The sequence below is a fragment of the Scardinius erythrophthalmus genome (genome assembly GCF_964197995.2).
Source record: "Scardinius erythrophthalmus genome assembly, chromosome: 16".
NCBI lineage: Eukaryota > Metazoa > Chordata > Actinopteri > Cypriniformes > Leuciscidae > Scardinius > Scardinius erythrophthalmus.
Window position 1 is genome coordinate 21,337,254 of NC_138236.1, and position 20,649 is coordinate 21,357,902.

Consider the following 20,649-nt stretch of genomic DNA (forward strand, 5'->3'; position numbering starts at 1 on the left):
GGCGCTTCTGATTGGCCGAGACGGTGAATACATTTTATTGGGCGTGTATCAGCGATTTGAAATACAGCCGCGTGTTGACTGTTTGAATGCTGACGCCTTCTAATACTTTGAGTTGAACAGTCAGAAAACAAAACAAAAAAGCTGAACACTTCTGTTGTTAAAAAGAATACTTTAGTGAATTGAATTTATATTAAAACAAGTATATTTTAGTATTTTGATTATTGCTAAAAGCAAACTCTGAATAAAATGGCACAAAGAAAAATCAATATATTTTTAAAATCATGTAATTCTAAAGTGTATTATAAACTCATAAAATTATATAATTTACTTATGCTTGGAAATATGAATATCTTTCCTCAAGTTACTAAGCATCTTTGTCAAAGCTTTATTGCTTGAAGTAATAGCAATTTGAAATTGGCTATATGCAAAACATGAATAATTATGCTACAGTACACAATATGGCAAGTAGAATTTACAATTAAGCAAATAATTTTACAGCAAGAGCAAATATCCGATAAGAAAGAGTGCTTACAGACATGTCTTTCAGTCTCGCTTACGAATGAAGGTGCCAATATAACTTTAAGGCTTGCAAATCACTGTTACTTTGTACAGGAGCCGTAGTGACGTAGAACACAATTAGATCTCCACATCCCTCTTCTCTGTCAAACAGAGGCAAGTACTCTTGAGCTCACAGTGCAGGGACCTTACTTTCCCCATAAGAGAAATATTACTGTCATTTTGAGAAGGACAATGGAAAGAACAGTAATCGTCAAGATGAACTAAATGGAAAAATTACAACAGATTCTCTGTAAGCGTAAACTTGTGACAATCCATAGGAATACTGTAGTGTTCTTAAACTGTACCATGGGCTTTTCAACATGTCTCTTTTTCTCAGGCATCTGTCAGTCCATTAATGGGCTTTCACTCTTTTAGTGAAGCAACGTCATGTCCCTTTGTTGAAATGTACATCACGAGTCTTGATGTTTCTCTCCAAAACAGGCTTCTCCACACTCACATTCTATCTTCATGCTCTCCTTCAACTCCTCCATCCTTCATTCTGTCTCTCCTTCTCTCGGGGAGAAGTGCACCAGCAGCGTGTCCAGATCTCGCCGGTCAGCGGCTGAGTAAAGCGAGCTTTCTCCCATCATGCTCAGTGCCATGCGTAAGGTGGACCAGATGTTATCTGACATGACAGTCACTGCTGTACCTGGCCCTCGCCCCGCGCCTCCCTCTCCATCCCCGGCGGCCTGTCGCTGCAGAGAAAGGGCTTCTAGGAAGTGCTCTACTGCCTCCCTGATGGAGAAACGACAAATGGCATTTAACTTTTTGTTTGCTTGTTTACCGCAATGAAACCTTCTTCTTTTACTAACCTGTGTGCACCCAGGTTGACACAGCTGATGCCCAGGTTGTATCGGCTGCGTACAAATCCAGGCTGTAACTCCAGTGCGCGTCTGTAAGCTGCGACCGCTTCCTCGGAGCGATTACCATTTGCAAGAGTTGCTCCCAGCTTGTTCCACAGCAGATAATCCTTCACGTAGGGTTGAGAGAAGGAAGAATGTGAACTAAAATACTGATGAACAATGTGTAGAATATAACAATGTATAAAGACCTGTTCCCACCAACAACAATAACTATAAAGGTAACTATAATGATGAACTATATCTGCGTCCATATTAACATTGTTTGTTATAAGCACATGCTGCAGTTTTGTTGCTGGCTGCTTTAGTCACCATGAAATCCAAATGTAATGTTTTATGGAATAATGCAACGGCTTCTCTTCTCTTGTGTTAACTAGCGTGAGGGCGGGACAACCTGTCACTCACATGACATCACAGCAATAGCAAACTACAACGATCCAACAATCCAATTAATTCCCCATGAACTAGATCAAGTCCCGTCCTACACGTCACAATAGGGAAGAAAATATGTTTGCATTTCATGCCGACATTAAACACTCAAGCTCTTTAAAAGTTGGGTGGATTCTGATTGGCTGACAATGTTTTTATCGTTCATCAGCTGGAAAAAAACTTCTGAAAATGATTCCAATGATATAATTTCTCTATGTTGTTATGATAACTAGCTGATAACTATATAATATTTAGCTGTGGTGTGGACTTCCCTATTCTCATAGAATTAGAACGATTAATAAAATATTATAGTTACATTTATCGTTTAAGTTATCATTCTTGGTGTGTCACTGCTTTGAAGGTGGGGTAAGCTAGGTTTCAAAAGCGCAGTTGGACATTGTTGATATTTGAAATCAACCCAAACAAACACACCCCTCTCTTCAATGCTCCGCCTCCAAAACTCAGCCTCCAATCTCAACCGCCCTGCTTCGAGTCGGTCTTGAACCTCCTAAAGCTCTTGCCCAGTCATAACCCTTCATTTTCCAGTGATTTCGTCTGAGCTTTTCTCTTTTGTATTGTGTCTCATCTCTATTTCTGCAGTCTTTCTTCAAATCTCCCTCTTGCTCGTTCTCTCTTCTCCACCGTCATACGCCCCCTAATGCTGATTGGCTACAAAAGTTTGCTGTTTTTCGTGTGTCGGTCCGACTAACTTCCAAACAGCGTTTTTCAAATAACGCTTACCCTACTTTTAAGTGTGAATGAACCAACCTGTGGCATCACAGACAGGGCGGCACTGAAGCAGTCCACAGCCTTGTCATACTCTCCACTGAGGTTGAAGAGAACGCCCAGCCCACACTGCAGCTCAGGGTCAACCCGTGCGGGGTCAGCGGCCGCCGCACTCAAAAACAACGTCTGCACTTCACTGAACAGTGCCCTAAGAGGAAGAAGAAAGAAGGAAAGAACTGAATTAGTCTGTAGCTCAAAGGGATAGTCCACACAAAAAAACTAAAATACTCTCATTATTTACTTGCCCGCATGACCAAAAAACAATCACATAGCTTCAAAAGACTTGGAATACAGTCAATTTAATGACACTTCCATGGTGCTTTAAAAGCTTAAGAAACCCAGTGCTCAGTCACTTTCATTAGGCCAGAATATTCTTCTGAAACCCTCCTTTTGTGCTCCACAGAAGTTAGCCAGTCAGGCAGGTTTGGAACAAAATGGTGAGTAGATTTTACTTACTTTACTAAAATATTCTTTAATGAAGAAAAGACAATGCATAATCATTCTTGAGTCATACAAAAAGTATTTTAATATCTGCACTGTCAACTGATTAAAACACTTGGATGGAACTCAGATGCAACTCCACACCTGTGTTTGTGTTAGATGTATTTTTAGAGCACTGCTAGCTTATGATTGGTGACAAATGTAAATCTGTTGCTTGGTTACAATGCCCTGTCCAGTGACTTATGCATATCTCATGCCGGTGTCGACAGGCACTGAAAACAGGCTTCTTCCACATCTGATCAATCCACAGTGTTGTACAATCATGAATAAGATTTAACGGAAAACCAAGAGGTTTTCAGCATATCTGTGGTAAAATAATTCTGACTCAGTTTTTTTCAAAGCAGATATCATGGCTACAGTTATGTGCCCTAACCATTTGGTAAAGCTGAATTTTCTAATATGCTGATTTGGCGCTCAAGAAACATTTCTTTTTTATTATTATCAATGTTGAAAACAGTTGTGCTTGTGCTGCTTAATATTTTAGAGAAAACTTACTTTTTGTAGTATCATTGATGAATCAAAAGTTAAAAAGAACTGGATTGTGTTGTATGTCACACGCATCACACATGACCAGCTTCGGCCAATAGTGAGCCTACGTGTGACGTACAACATAGACGCGCAGCGCAAAAACACGTTTACGTGAAATAGCTCGAGGCCTAGAGAGAAGGAAATTAATAGTGGAATAAAGTCGTTATTTTTGTTTACTTTTTGCGCACAAAAAGTATTCTCGTCGCTTTATAAACTTAAGATTGAGCCACTGATGTCACATGGACTACTTTGATGATGTCTGTACTGCCTTTCTGGACATGGACAGTATGCCGTCCATTGACTTTCAATGGAGGAACAGAAAGCTCTCGGACTAAATCTAAAATATCTTAAACTGTGTTCCGAAGATGAACGGAGGTCTTACGGGCTTGGAACGACATGAGGGTGAGTCATTAATGACATAATTTTCATTTTTGGGTGAACTAACCCTTTAATGGCTTGCATCTTGTTAGCACACATACAGGACTAGTTTTTCAGACCTTGAACCCAGAATGTTTTTTTTTTTACTGCATTCAAGAATCCTCTTACTCTGGCAAAAGAGATCCAAATCTCTCCCTCTCCTTCTCCTTCTCTCTCACACCCTCCCTCTCCTTCTCTCGTTCATGCTGCTCCAGGATAGGCCTGTATTTGGGGTTGTGCCTCAACCAATCACGAAGCGTCTCGCAGGCCTGTCTGTGCAGTGACTCATTGGTGAAGCTCACAGCTAGAGCCATGAGAGCCGTCAGATTGTCCTTTTTCAGCTCAATACATCTGAAAACAACAATTGAGACTTAAATTTAAAAGGCAGGAGCAGTATTTTAATAAATCATATTTGTCATAGACTAGTAAGGAGAATTTAAAGCTGCAGATGGGAAGGATGCAGAATGAAGGATGCAAACTCGATGGGTGGGTGCTCGGTGGTAGTGGGGGAGGGGCATGAGAGTTGTAAACATTCAAAATTTTGGCTAAGTCCCCTCAATCTGCCAGACTTGCTGACTGCAGCTTTAATTGATGTGCACAGAAAGACTGCAGTTATACTTATCACCTGCGGAGGGCGCTGATAGCAGCAAACTCTTGCTCGTTCTCCGCCTGGCAGGTGCCCAGATATTGCCAAGCCTGCAGTATCGTCACACACAGTCAGCGTTTCACAGAGACAAACAAGTAGAACAGAGTTAGAGTCCCTTGAGACAAAATGTATCATCAGTTTTTGGATGTTGGGTTTATGCGTATGAGGCTCTGACCAGCTGGTTGTCTGGCTCTCTCTGAACCGCGCTCTCGAAGAGACGTACGGCTCCAGGAATGTCCCCCGCCTCCATCCTCTTCACGCCCTCGGCAAACGGATCATCGTGGGACAGGTAGGGGTTGTCGTCTTCAAACTGATATCCCTAGGAGAAGAGTAAAGGCATATTTTAATGGGACCAACAACATGAAAGTAAATATTTTCAAATTATTTTTTCTCTGAAAAAGTTTGGATATCTGAATAAAACACACCACTGTTCAAAAGTTTGGGGTCAACTTTTGTCTGTGTGTGTGTGTGTGTGTGTGTGTGTGTGTGTGTGTGTGTGTGTGTGTGTGTGTGTGTGTGTGTGTGTGTGTGTGAGAGAGAAATTAATACTTTTATTCAGCAAGAGTGTATTAGGCTAATCACAAGTGACAGTAAAGACACCTTTATAATCTTAATAATAACATTAACAATTATTCAAATTTGAAAATATGAAATAAAATGATTTCTAAAGGATCACACTGAAGACTGGAATAATGGCTGCTGTTAAATTAAATTCAGTTAGAAATTTTAAAAAATCTATAAAAAAATAAATTGTAATAATATTTCGCAGTATTATTATTTTTTTACTATATTTTTAATCAAATAAATGCAGCCTTGGTGAGCACAAAAGACTTCTTTAAAAAAAACATCCTCAAACTTTTGAATGGTAGTGAATTTGGAATCTGAACAATAAAAAAATCTACTTAAAGAAAAGAAAATTATTAAATGATTTTTGTGCAGCAAATTTAAACTTAGAATTAAAAAGAGTGAATATGTAGTAGGCAACATTTAAAACGCTGTCCTTCTGAATATAAGAACGACTGAGATTCGGCCACAGGTAACAGCATGATTGAGAGTATGATATTGCTCTTATACAACAGTCCAACAAGAGGTTTATATTAAGTAACGTACATTCTAGACATCATATTGCCAGTTATTTTGTCTATTTTTACTACGAATCAAAGACTGGAACTAACCATTGAATAAACTGTAATAAAGCACAGATAACAGCCTGGGAAAGGGCTCAAGGTTTCAGTTAGGTGGAAGTATGCATGCTGTAAATGGGCACAGGTGTATATCCAGATACCTTGTCATAAGAACTGCTGAGCATCTGGTCGAAGTCCGAGAGCCAAGGGTGAGCTTCAGCATCCCTCTTCGCCATTTCCTCCCACTCCTGCTGGAGTTTCTCCCAGAAATCAACATCACTCTGAACTCACACACACACACACACACAACAACAACAACACAAACACCAATGAATGCAAAGGTATCACACTCAAGTTCATGTATCTGTGTGCAAGTGTGCAGCCTGGCTCACCTCCACCGCTGCTTTGGCCTGCTGGAAGTCTGGCCCATAAGTGGCGAATTCATCTACCCATGATTCAGCAGAATCTGCCGAAACCTACCGAGCACAGCAACATGCCAGGCTGTTAACAGCCTCCATATTAACACATCACAGAGCCTGCAAATGCTTAAAGGTGCAATAAGCGATTTCTCAAAATCGTTGTTGATATTTGAAACCAACCCAAACAAACACACCCATCCCCAAAATGCACGAACACACAATGCAAGAGCGTTTCTTTTATTAGAGCAGATGCGAAGCAAGATAATACTCCCCCTTGCTCACTCTCTCTCCTCTCCCATCATGAGTGGACACGCCCCCTACTGCTGATTGCTACAAGTCCGCTCCCCTTTCAACGTTTTTCAAATATCGCTTACTGCACCTTTAAATAATACTCAGATGAAGGGAAAAAAAGACAAGATACTGTGATGAATGAGAGTGGGGGAAAAAAGAAAGGATGTAATGGAAAAAGAAAGTGGGCATGAGAGACCAGCAGAGGAAGAAAAAGAAAACTCACCCTCATTCATCTATCTTTCCTTTCCTCTCTATATTAAAAATAGCAAGCAATGCTCAGTGTACCTTCACTATTGCAGGAAGTCAAAGTGGTTTCAGTAGCTGGGCACAAGTGAAAAGCAGTGTGAGCAGGGTTTTAGCTGTACACGTCTTTCAGTGATAACTATGTTAAAAGCACTATTAAAGCAACAGTCTGCTCTCTTTAAGGCAGCAGGTCAGCAGGAGCTAGTTAACATAACGAACATGACAAGCCTACACAGGCAAAACACATAGCAGGACTACTGCATCACTGTTGCCAGGTGATCAGGGTCCTACCTGCCTGACGAGAGTAGCCCACTGCTCTGCCTGTTTAGCTTTAACTTTGTCATTCTTCTCTTTGCCCTCTCGGGTTTCCACTTCCACATTCCCTTCCCTTGATTCCAGGAACTGGGCAGCCAGTTTGGGACAGAGGGTACAGGTAGGGGGTATTTATGGATAGTGTGCGTTTGGTGTGAGATTGTTAGGGATAGCGGGAAAATTTAGGTATGGATGGAGGTTAAAATGTTAAAATGTAGGGATCATGTCATGATGATCGTCCATGATAGAAGGAAGAAGGAAATATCACAAACTACTGCTCGCTTGAACCGTGGGATAAAAACAAGGGCCAGTTTCCAAGACCTAGACCTGGACAATTGTGATTTATCCTTTGAAAAAAACGTGGACTTGGCTTGATATACAGTGAGGTCCAAACGTCCGAGACCACTAGTGAAAATACAGTTTCTAATTCAATTTATATTTATACTATCTGCGTAACAATTTGAGTGAAAACTCAAGCTGCATTAACTCCACAAATCTGACTGATGACCTGGAAATAGTGGAAAATCTTTAAGTATTTTAACTAATATGTTTATAATTAAAGGAGCTGTATGTAAGAAATCTATTTCAATTAATCATAAAATGGCCCTGATGTGTCACTAGACATTAAGAAATCATGTTCATTTCAAATACTTATATCACTGACAACAGTAGTCCGGCCAGGATATTGTCATTTAAAAAGTGGACTTGCAGCCCTCAACTGATGTTGATGTTGTCATCTTGTGTTTTGGCCTGACGCGCCACCCTCCACCTATCTACCAATCACGAAGTCAGTAGTGTTTCGGCATCCGGGTTGCCAGCTTTGCTCTAACCTACTCTAGTCGGATAAAAATGTCTAACGTTACTAAATCAAAAAGACCTCGTTATAATTCAGAAATTCGTTGTGACAAAGTCCGAAATAAAACCAGAATTTGTATTGGAGATGCTTTTGAAAGATGGAGATGGCTGAAAACGGAGAAGAATTTGAACACAGACGCAACGTTGCCAATATTCTCCTGGACAGGTAAGATTCATCTATGCTTGGCTAACTTGTACTTGATGTCAATGGACATTTCATATATTCATGACAGTCGAACAAAGTTATGCATGTTCGTGCAAAGTAACGTAACATTAGCTCACATGGACGTATCCTAACATTTGCAATGCATTATAGGAGCCCGTTTCTCTGTCATTATGCTGAGACGCTGATGAAAACAACATTAGCACGCCCATTATGGCAATAAGCCTAACTTTACCTCAGAAAAAAATATTCGTCATTCGTTCTTCTCGTACAGTAGTATCGTGGACTAAGTTACACATGCTGCAAGTTGACCTGTATGACCATTGCTAATGTAATTTAGTTACTCTAACAATATTTTCTAATGGGACTGAAAACAACCCTGTGATAGCCATTGGTAATATTGATTTTGTCCCGCGTTATAATTGCTGTGGCAAATGTTTTGGTTATTTGTTAGCCTACTTATGACAAAAACTTTAGTACTTAACCCTCTGGGGTCTAAGGTGTTTTTGGGGTCCTTGAGATGTTCTGACATGCCCTGACATTTTTGCTTTTTTCAGTTGCTTATAAACATGTTAATGGCAAAAAAAAAATTACACACTATTTAGCACAAACAGGGCTACCATGAAATGTGAGCAACAGGAATGTACATGTCTGCATTTTTGAGAGAATAATGTTTATGCATGGTTATTGAAAAAACTAAAAACTAAAGTTTCTGAAATTAGGCCATAAAACACATTCTAAATATGTGCCAATAAGACTTTTGTCTAAAAGATGTCATCGCCTAGTGTTTTTTCTTCAAAATAAAGTGAAAATCACCCTGCCTTATCATTCACATAACACAATACATTGATTTGAATTTTGCAAAGCACTTTCTGTTTGGAAAGGCCATATGCGGAGTGGGCGTCAACGGTCATGTATATGTAGTGGTTCACACCTTAGGAGACAATGGGGCCTGCATACTTAATTAGCCATTCATTCAGGTGAGTCACTGAGCCACAAGAATATTTATCTTCTCCCCAAATTTGTCAATAATAAAACACAATAAAAGTTATTTAAAGAAAGGGCTTATATTTACCTTTTAATAGTTTGTTTACATCTACTTTGTAAATATATTTTTTTATTAAAAAGGTTACAATTACAACAACAATTCAAGAATCTTTCTTTGTAAAAACTAAAGTATATATTTTATCATACATATTTCAAAGTTAAGGATTTGATTGATTATTTGATAACTTTATTTTTGACAAAACATATTATATTTAACATAAGCAAATATTGGCAAACAAAAGCTTATTTGAGGTGGCAGATATTTTACAGTAAAAATGTATAATCTATCCAAAACTAATCAATGAAATGTTGTCTTTCATATGTCTGTAACATAGGTCTTTCATTTTTATTATAAGAAATATAAATGTTAATTTGCAGTTTAATACGTTGCTTATACAAATACATTTTATTTCAACATATTTTAGTCGATATTTACTGAGTGTAGCAATACAGTTTGCTAAAACCGAAACATTCATACACAAACAGAAACGCCTGACTGTAACGTTGTTTTTATGAAATATGAGGGCATATAAATGTTAATTTTCAGTTTAAAACGTTGCTTATACAAATAGCCTACATTTTATTTCAACATAGGCTATTTCTGTCGATTTTTACTCAACTCAGTATAGCAATACAGTTTGCTAAAACATCATCATTCATTCACACAGAGACGCAATTTAAATTTAAACTGTCTTTTTGCGAGCTGTGGTAAACAGCGCGCATCTCTGCGGCTGCCGTTCATTCATTCACAGAAACGCGATTAACTTGAGAAGGAAAAAAAACTTACTACATATTCGGATCCTCTCTCCTGCAATACCCGCACTCTGAGGTAGATTATCCATTATTAATATTTCTCACAGCGCAGCCAGATGGTGTAAACACGTAGGCTACAATGGTCTGAATAAACTTGTTTTCTCGAGCTGATGTGGGGGCGTTCACAGGTTTGCTTGGATTGCCTCAGTAGTTTGCGTTTGAATAGCACGCGCTCTCCGTGGGCGGAGTCACATTACCTTTGAATTAGCTCTAATGAGCTCGACTGGGATCGCTCTCTTTTAATACAGATTTCACAAGATGAGAATATTTGTTTTTTATATAAATTACCTCATTTAAAAGCATAGAATTCAAGCTTCATGTCTGTGTATCTGTATGTCTGTTTGACTGAGTATTCGCTGAGTTACAGTTCATTTTCGGACGCGTTTCAGATTGGTCTTCACTGAGAGAGAGAAGGCAGAACTCGCATCACGTTTATTTTTCTTTATTTGGCAAAAAGCACAACACTTTGTTTTTATTGTGCGTATACACAAAAATAATACACATTTAACAGAATCGATTGATGTATGAAACTTGCTTGTAATTTCAAAGTCCACAGAGCAAAATTAATTTCTTTTGAACTGAACTGAAAAAAAGCGAGCTGGTATCGCCGGCGATACCGTCGACCCCAGGGGGTTAAATCGAGATTTTTTTGAAAAATAAGGAAGTTTTATTTTGTTGTTTATATGTTTTTTTTCTTTGTTTTACTATTATCCTTTTTTTCATAGATTTTTTTCAATTGTAATTGTATTTATATGTTCAAAATAAAGAAATCAAATCAAATTAAATATCAAATCAAAAACGCTTATCTCTTCAGCTATTATGGCCCCAGCAATCTTTACGATTATATTTAACTAATGACAATTAGTACATTTTTTAAATACATAGTTACTTTTCAAAATATCTCTCATGAAGCATAAACATAATTAACAGAAAAAAATTACTGTGTACGTCTCGTCGTCACTTGCCATTGGAAGCTCATTGAAGCAGCCTACGTTTCTGCTGAATCCTGCAGCTTATCTGGCAACCTCGAGTCAGGGGGGAGGGGGAGGGGATACACCGCTCTACAGTATTTTTAAAGTGATTGCAGTACCAGTTTTGGCCACAATCCTACATACAGTTCCTTTAACTAATTAAATATTACAAATAATTTGATAGATGATTTTGAAATTAGATTACACTACAGTTAAAAAGTTTGGAGTCAGTACGATTTTTTTTAATGTTTTTGAAAGAAGTCTTACTGTATATGCTCACCAAAGCTGATCAAAAATACAATTTAAAAAACTGTTACATTTTTGGTGAAAACAATTATACTTTTTATTAAGACTCTTTGATGAATATAAATTTCAAAAGAACAGCATTTATTTAACAGAAATGTCTTTACAGTCACTTTTGATAAATGTAATGCATCATTGCTGAATAAAACTATTCATTTCTTTAATCAAAAAAAAAATCTTACTGACCCCAAACTTTTAAGTATATTTTTGGTATACTCAAACCAAATACTCAAACTTTTGGTAGTGTATATTTTATATACAGTGCTATGCATAAGTTTAGACACCCATGCTAAAGTTGACTAAAAAGAGGAATAAAAAATCATCTTTTGGAAACTGAACTTAATGCCTTAATTTAAAAAATTAGGAAAAATCCAACCTTTTAGGACACCAATTTTCTTTGTGAATGAATAATGTATCGTGAATAAATAAATGTTCTTCCTTAAAATACAGGGTGCATAAGTGAGTACACCCCTATGTTCAATTCCCATAGAGGCAGGCAGATTTAAAAAAAAAAATTTTTTAGGATACTATGCATCCTGATAAAGTTCCCTTGGCCTTTGGAATTAAAATAGCCCCACATCATCACATAGCCTTCACCATACCTAGAGATTGGCATGGTTTTATTTCAGTTAGCCTAATAGCTAGTTTGATTTGCATTGAGAGATGATCTTATGGAAAGTACCCCATGCCAATCTCTAGGTATGGTGAAGGCTATGTGATGATGTGGGGCTATTTTAATTCCAAAGGCCAAGGGAACTTTATCAGGATGCATAGTATCCTAAAAAAAAAAAAAAAAAAAAAAAAACTTAAAAATAAAAATCTGCCTGCCTCTATGGGAATTTAACATAGGGGTGTCCAAACTTATGCACCCTGCATTTTAAGGAAGAACATTTATTTATTTACGATACATTATTCATTCACAAAGAAAATTGGTGTCCTAAAAGGTTGGATTTTTCCTAATTTTTTAAATTAAGGCATTAAGTTCAATTTCCAAAAGATGATTTTTTATTCCTCTTTTTAGTCAACTTTAGCATGGGTGTCTAAACTTATGCATAGCACTGTACATGTATTGAAAATAGATTTTGAGTACCAAATTGAAAATGAGGTCTTGGTCTCCATTGTGTGTACAGAATTCAGTCTCTGAAGCAAAATAAACTATCCAAAACTGTATTTTCACATGGGTTAGTATTTAAACCCGTGTAGTGCAAATCGGCAAGGATTTACAGTATGCCATGTAGTTACAGCTTGAGAAGAGCCAAGATGGCTGCCAAAGGGCTGCAGTGTCACCCTTCACAGTGTTTCCTCTATCAGAGGAGCTGGGAAGGGCTCGTACCTGGGTAAGGCTTGAGGCCCAGTGCTGTGCCTCCTTGGCCTGTGCTTTATCAGTGTGCTCTTTTCCTGCTCTGTCCTCCACAGTCACACTGCCATCGCCAATCTGCCTAATGAACCGCAGGAACTACACAATAACAACAACAACAACAACAACAGCTATTACACATCTACTGCTAACAGGAAACACATTGGCGATGCATTGAACACACACACACACGCACACACACACAAGTCCATCAGTGGTTTCTTCTTGACAGTTATGGTCAGACACAAGGAGGAAGGAGTAACGGCCAAAAGCATAACATATCCCAAATTATATGCGAAAGGCAGAGCAGAGTTAAATGAAAAAAGACAGAATGAATAAGTGAAGAAATGCCCATGAAAACGTGAACGATGTCACATCACTTTATCATCAACCACAAGGCAAAAATTAACCTAAATAATAATCATCTTTAATCCCATGGAGAACCTGTGGTAAGTCATGTGTTACTTAACCTTTTAAATATAACCCAGAAGTGCATTCTGGGATGTAAAATGATCCCTTGAGACAACATTAACACGGTTTTATCTTAACTTGAGGGATCCGTTGTGATGGATAATTTCTGTGATGTGGCATGGGTGAAAGCAGAGCAGTTATTTTCTGAAATAGATACACTTTAGTCAAATGTCTAGCAAAAAACATTTTTCATAAACTTATGTTACCAAAGTTCCAGTGCTGCTGCATTTAATACAGCAATATGTCATGAGAAGCCATGTGACACAGGGATTTTACCAAGGTGGATTGCCAAAAAACTCCTTACTTATGGTCAAATTTATTTATTAATAGCTATCAGAATAAACAGTTCTTCTATCAAGTAAAACAGTTTATTAAGTGGATCTATTGGTTTACAATTTGTGTTTTGGTTGCAATATGTGCATGCTTGTTTAATATATCAATGCATGTGGTGACTTGGACTAAAGTGTTTCAGGTGCAGCTCAAAGAACACTTAAACAACACCGACAGCAGGGAGACCCTTCCTTTTGCTCTCACCTCTGTGTTCTTGAGTTTAGGGTCGTCCACTTTGGCAAGGAGTTCATTCGCTGTTTGACGTAGTTCTTCACCTGACTGGTATTCTTGTGTCCTGATAGTATTAAAAATACATTAAAGTAAGGACAGGATCAGGACTCTGTAAACATCTATTACTCTTGATCTAACCTTAGTATAATCTATGTACGTTACCATTCAAATGTTTGAATATGATTTTTTTATTAGGCAAGGATGCATTAAGTTGATCAAAAGTGACAGTAAAGACATTTATAATATTACAAAAGATATTTCAAATAAATTCATCAAAGAATTAAAAAAAAAATTTAACAGAGTTTCCGCAAAAAAAGTTTAATACTTTATTGTATATACTTTATTATATTTGTAATCAAATGAATGGAGCCTTGGTGAGTATAAGAGACTTCTTTCGAAACACAAAAAAACGATAGTGTATAATATTCGTATGCTAAGTCTCTCTATATTATTCCTTTTAAGAAACATAAAATACCATTCTTTGTCCTGTTCTCTTTCTCCCAAATCTCCAAGCCATAACTTCTCCTCTGATTGCTCCAGGTACTCCTCTGCCCAGCGGCCGGGGTCTATGAGACAGGAGGAAGGGAACTGAGTGGTTGAAGTACAGTAAAAGACAACAGAAAAAGTAAAGCTACGGAGAATGAAAGGATGGCTGGGCAAAGATAAGTAAAGATTTGTCAGAATTGTCAATTGTCATCTAATGACATTGAATGATATTTTAATGATTTCTAATAGCATCTTAAATTTAAAAAGGATATAATATATGCCATATACATACAGTCATGCTAAACCAACAGTTTTGGCAGTGACGTAAATTGTGTTTAGCAAAGTTTGCAGCCTCAGTTATTGTGTTGATTTACATTATTTCGAGATTATTCTAGATCAGATCAGATGCATTTTAAGTAATTGTAAAAAGAATCAATGGTCATCTTTTGGCCCTGGCACAATGGCCAGCTAACATCATCATATCATCAGCACATGGGAAAGTGTGTCTCCTCCTCCTTCGGCTTCAGATTCGGCTACGGAATCGTGTCACCAGCAGTGCAGAGCTTGCTCAGTATATGCAGCAGGTGTGTGAGTAAATCTGCAGCCCAAGACTTTTGGACAGCAGCCTGGTGTCAAGAAGGGCAGCAAAAAAGCCACTTCTTCCCAAGAAAAACACTTTTTAAATTCTACAGAAAGTACAAGGATTTGACAGCAGAAGACTGGTGCAAAGTTGAAAGTTCTCAATTGAAGCCCCCTTTCGAATGTTTTGGACATTTGGAAAATTGACTGTTTCTTCTGGAGAAGAAAAGAGTCCTGTGTCGTGCCAACAGTGAAGAATCCTGAGACCATCCATCTGTGGGGTTGCTTTTCATCCATGGTAGTGGGCTCTCTCACAATTCTGCCCAAAACATTGCCATGTATAAAAAATGGTACCAAAACATCCTGCAAGTGTAACTTCTCTCAATGATTCAGGAGCGATTTGGTGATGATCCATGCATTTTCCAGCATTATGGAGCACCATGTTACAAGATAAGAGTTATAATGAAGTGGCTCTGAGATTATTATATTGAAATTTTGGATCCGTGGCCAGGGACCTGCCCGGATCTTAATCCCTTAGAGAACCTGTGGTCAATCCTCAAAAGGCGAGTGGACAAGCAAAAGCCCACAAATTGTGATCAACTCAGAGCACTAACAAGTCAAGAATGGATCGCCATCTGTCAGGATTTGGCATGAGTCCAGCATGAGTGAATTACAGAGGTTATGAAGAAGGGTCAACACTGTAAATATTGCATATAATGAATGCTTTTGGCGATAAAAGCCTACAAAACTTATTGAATACTTACCATTGTTTTCCTAGCCTGGGTTTCCCCATGCTGCCTTGCGCGCAGCGCCTTTTTTATTCAGGCTGCTAGGCAGCCTGGACACCATGGACCAGATTTTCCCCTCAAAAAGTGAACCAATCACAGAACGGGGAGGGAGCAGCAAGACGATGACGACGTCTATGCGACACACCGAAGCAGTTTGTTTATATCTATGGATCCAACATGGCATCAGACGCGAAGTTACCTTTCGATGCAGCCTTAGATAGTGTTCTAAGTAGTTCAGAACGCAAGTTTATTTAGTCTTCTTCCTCGTAGAATTTATGTCGCTCTACATACGTCATCTGGTATAACTGAAACGATTGGCTATGAGCTACGTACAGGCGCATTTGATAGACATTCGTATCGCCCAATAAACGGCTCTGGGCATTCGTAAACCACGCCTCAAATACGAGAAAATTAACATGTGGTTCCCAGACCACGTCTCAATGAGAAAGAGGTCTGACGTTAGCCAGGCTATTGTTTTCCAGTATACCATAGAAATATGTGAAAAAACTTTGCACAACACAAAATTGATTGATGTCACTGCCAAAACTTTTGTTAGGTGTGTGTGTGTATAATATTGTATAACACACACAAACATACATATACTGTGTATATATATATATATATATATATATATATATATATATATATATATATATATATATATATATATATATATATATATATATATATATATATATATATATATATATAATGTATTAACCTGCAACTTCATTGATGAATTCTCTGGTCCAATCAGCATCAGCTGGATCAAGACCAGCTTGTCCAGAAGAAGAGGCGGAGTCACCAGTGGACAAGAACTCTGCCGCCCAATCGCCAGACAGCGCCAGAGCAGCCACGTCAGGAGCTGAGAAAAGAAAACATATAGTTATATCACACTTAAACATGCCGAAATCTGTCTGGATGTGTGTTTGTGCACACTACCTCTCTGTGGAGCCTGTCTGTAGTTCTGTTGATCTATCTGCTGCATTTCCTCCAGCAGTTGACCCATGTCAAAACTGTGAGGAGGCCGTTGTGGGGCCTGTAGAAACTCATTGACCAGCTGGAGTTCAAAAACAACAGGATGTCAGTAAGAACACGGGACATGATCACAGACTACTTGACCCGATACAAACATCAGGTCTTAGAAATTGAAAAAACCTTGAAATACTAAAAGACCAAAATACACACCTCCTCTTCCGTGGCTATTTCAATTGGAGTAGGAGGAATCTATGGGGGGGAAATGAGTAAAAAAAAAACTTTTAATAATAATTTAATCGTTAGATTTTATTATTTTCAAGGTAGCAACTATTGATTATTTGCATTATTTGCATATTTATATATATGAATCACTGCACATGATTAATGCATCAAAAAAATTCATTTTTAGATGAATAATCTAACTAACTAATAATATTTTAAGATAAATCTATTAATTACTTTCTGATCAGACAATAAATCATTTGGTTAGCTTACCAATAAATAATAACCACAACTTCTGCCATTAATCTGTCAATATTTTATTCAAACAGCACAGGGTGGCTGTGATCAGATGATCAGACTTTTTGGGATAAAGTCTTATTTTCAGCATGCTTGAGAGCCGGAGCCACCATCATTAGGGATGATTGTAAACAGTATGATGAATAAACACATTCTTGGCAAATCAGTATATTTACATCAGAGGTTCTCAACTCTGGCCCTCTATGTCCACTTTCCTGAAGGGTTTAGCTCCAACTCTGATCAAGCTGACCTGCCTGTAGCTTTCTAATAATCCCGAAGGCCTTGATTAGTTGTTCAGTTGTGTTTGATTAGGGTTGGAACCAAACATTTGCCCCGGTTACAAAAAAAAGTTTAGGAACTTACAGTGGGTGTTGATCGATGTCTCCAAGCCCCTCCTTCTTGGGTCATGTGACCAGTCAGTTTCATAAGGGGATTGGCTCCCCCACATTCCGCATCCACTAACTCCCGCATCGCCATGGCAACACACTGTGAGGCTGGATCAAACTAACACCTTGAGATATCTACAAGTAAATGAGATGTCATCATTAAGTGGCATGTTATAAAAGTTACAGTAGTGAAGTGGTTAAGGGTCTAGATCAGTGGTTCTCAACCTTCCTGACTCCAAGGCCCAACACTTAACAATATTCGAAGGCCTCATAGGCCTAGTATTGTTTTCAAAAATATTCAATGGCATTAAGATTTTGGCTTTCATCAGTATTTATGTGAGGGATGAAACGGTTACTGGTTTGACGATAAACCACGATAAAATACCAGACCGTTAGTATTAACATTTCATAGTTTAATTATCATTAAACCATATTGGATTACTGCGATTTGAAAAACTCAAAATCCAGCATTAAACAAAGTTAGCAATAGTCTCAAGCAGGCGAACCATGCAGTATTGGTTTTGATTTGTATAAAAAACATGGCGAGGCAGTAAGGCATTTTCTTTTTATCTTACCTCTGTGTAGTGACTAAAAGTCTTAAAGGGATACTTCACTACTCTAAAGTGAAAATTAAGTCATATTACTGACCCTGGTGTTGTTCTAATGCCGTTCACCATTCTTTCTTTTATGGACTACAAAAGGAGATTTTTTTTACAAAAATGTCCCACTCGAAATCAAGATTAACGACAATCTGACACCAAATACAATGCCTAGAAATCCCCAAAATAGTTAAATACCTCCAGACCAGAACTCTTGCTGTCAGGTGACAGTCAGAATGACAGGTGACAGAGGTGAATGCGATAACATCTTGTTACGATAAACACATATCACATACCTCCAGAACACTTGGAATATACGACACGTTACATGGGATCATTCTGTGATACTGTTGCATCTTTTTTAAAAAGCTTGATGCTGGTCTCTATTCACATTATATGACAAGCGTGAGCGGGACATTTTTTTTTAAAAATCTCCTTTTGCAGTCCATAAAAGAAAGAAGGCTATACGGCATTAGAACAACACCAGGGTGAGTAAATAATGACTTAATTTTCATTTTAGGGTGATTCTTCTTTGTGTTCAGCATTTACTGGGGAACCGGCTCTATTTCTGCAGTTCCATAAGTGCCACCTACTGTCAGAGAGTGGATTTACATTTTTATTCTGCCTGTCTGCAGTTTTTGTTCAGACCAATGCGAAAATCAGACAGAATATTATGCACTGTTGTAAATTGGAAAATAAACAGGCTAATGTTTATTCTAAAGACCTAAACAATTCATTTATTTAATTTAATTCATTTTAAAGACCTGAACAATTTTAGTGGTGGTTGAGGAGATTCCCCCCCTTCCACATTAAGTGACCTGAATGCAGAGAAAAGTAATTATTTACTAAGGTATGTATAATTATTCACGGAGCAGATAAATACCAATAATTTGTCATTTTGACATCAAAACTTTATTTGAACATGTAGCACATGTTAGTAGATATCATGTTATGCTGTAAATCATTATAAAATGTTAATTTCAATCATTTAGCCTACATTACTGTTACAAGTCTAGAATTAAAATTATATGGGATTTTGTTTAAGCTTATTGTTGTTTTTTAAGAGGTTGAGAACCTCTAGACTGGTGTCAGAAAGGTTGTAGCCCTAGTTGCATAGAAAGTTACTGCGATCATCGTGAGGCCATAGCCTAAACAGAGCCTGAAAGACAATGAATCATCGGCTTGAGATTAATCCTGTGGACTGAGCTACCTTTCCACTGACATAAACATATGTTTCATCAGCTTATCTAGACTAGAAGGATTACGCAGATTCCATTGTTCCTGAAGACATCTATTAACAATTAACCAAGATTGCACGTGCACAAACAGTGCAGGTCTACTTTGCTGTCCTTCTGCAATAATTCCAAAAACAGCCTGCTTCCCTCGTGCATGACACCTCTGATGAAAAATCATTGAGATGAACAAGAGTGGCCACCGGTTGAGTTGGCCATCTGATCACTGTTATGAAAACATACATGCATAACTCTTCTGCTCAGATCTGGTTCTTGTCTGCTGTCAGTTTGGCTTCAGCACAGGAACATTACTGAGGGCAAGTGTCGCTTTTTCCAAGTGTAAATGGCAGATGAACATCCCAACGTAACGTTACAAGACCACAAGCGGTTAGCTATTCGCAGCCTTGTTTGTGCAGCCGCTATGATTCATAACAATAAAGCTAACTTAGCAGGTCAACTATGCTGCAGACAGTTAGCTTACAAGCTAAATAAACTCACTCCTCTCACCTGCCCAGGCGATGTTGTCACCTCTCTTCTCCTCTCTTTCTCCTTTTATCCCGTGAGTAATGCAGTTTTGACCAAAAAAAACACACGACAGAACGAAGCAGGCCCTCAAAAAGACGGCTGAGGTTAACGGCCCCCTAGTTGTCGGTTCCTGACGGGTAAATGTTGCGCTGGTGACCGTCCTGTCTTTATTTACCTTCCCCGTGTGGCCCACTGAAACATGAGCGAACCAGCGAGACGAACACGCTACGCTTCGGCTATTCACAGACGCAGTTTGCGTAAAGACAAGCGCTTTGAACTGTGCTGAGCATCAAGACGGGCGGAGCGAGATTTACGCTGAAGTTACGTAAAGTTCCTAAAGTGACAGCGCATGCCTTGACTGTCAGGTTGATAAGCTATTGTTTCAACATCAAGGTAAATGTGCTTAAAAGGATTTAAATTCATTCCTGTTGTGCAGTACCGTTTGACTTATGTAACTTTTGAAAATGAATATACCACGTGTAATTTGCAATTTAAGGGAGTATTGCTATAAACGGCTAGCCAACCAGAACGATACACTGGTAAAGCTAATTAATTTATAGAACACAATGGCAAGAAAATGAACATGCTGTCCAACAGGATGGGAATAAACAAGTTTGTTGCAATTTTAATAATATTGTTCAGATTTCTTTGATTTTTTAAATCCATTTTTTAATCCGTTTAATTTGTACAGTTGTTTTCTTGCTAAAAAAGTATGTCGATTTCTAAATATATATATATATATATATATATATATATATATATATATATATATATATATATATACACAAACATATATAATACACAAACACATATATATATATATATTGTGGCTGTTACCTTTTTTTTTCAAATTAATCAAATAGGTTGCTGATACTTTACTTTCACCTTATAAAATAGAATGT

General features: G+C 38.0%; 1 protein-coding gene across 3 annotated transcripts; it reads right to left on the minus strand.

Moving 5' to 3' along the window:
• Positions 1 to 156: 156 nt before the first annotated feature.
• Positions 157 to 20,091, minus strand: pex5 (peroxisomal biogenesis factor 5). 3 transcript variants are annotated; one of them, XM_081388470.1, is made up of 17 exons: positions 19,730 to 20,074; positions 17,369 to 17,526; positions 16,697 to 16,735; positions 16,451 to 16,568; positions 16,230 to 16,373; positions 14,131 to 14,221; positions 13,629 to 13,719; positions 12,600 to 12,722; positions 7,094 to 7,204; positions 6,242 to 6,325; positions 6,011 to 6,130; positions 4,901 to 5,044; positions 4,705 to 4,775; positions 4,209 to 4,430; positions 2,616 to 2,781; positions 1,371 to 1,528; positions 160 to 1,293 (listed from the first exon to the last, which is right to left on the minus strand). In XM_081388470.1, the coding sequence occupies exons 2-17, from the start codon at positions 17,480 to 17,482 to the stop codon at positions 1,053 to 1,055; spliced, it is 2,037 nt and encodes a 678-aa protein (XP_081244596.1). In that variant the 5' UTR covers positions 17,483 to 17,526; positions 19,730 to 20,074; the 3' UTR covers positions 160 to 1,052. The 3 variants fall into 3 exon arrangements, with proteins under 3 accessions (XP_081244597.1, XP_081244598.1, XP_081244596.1); XM_081388471.1 differs by lacking the exon at positions 7,094 to 7,204 and having other exon boundaries at positions 157 to 1,293; XM_081388472.1 differs by lacking the exons at positions 7,094 to 7,204; positions 12,600 to 12,722 and having other exon boundaries at positions 159 to 1,293; positions 19,730 to 20,091.
• Positions 20,092 to 20,649: the final 558 nt, after the last annotated feature.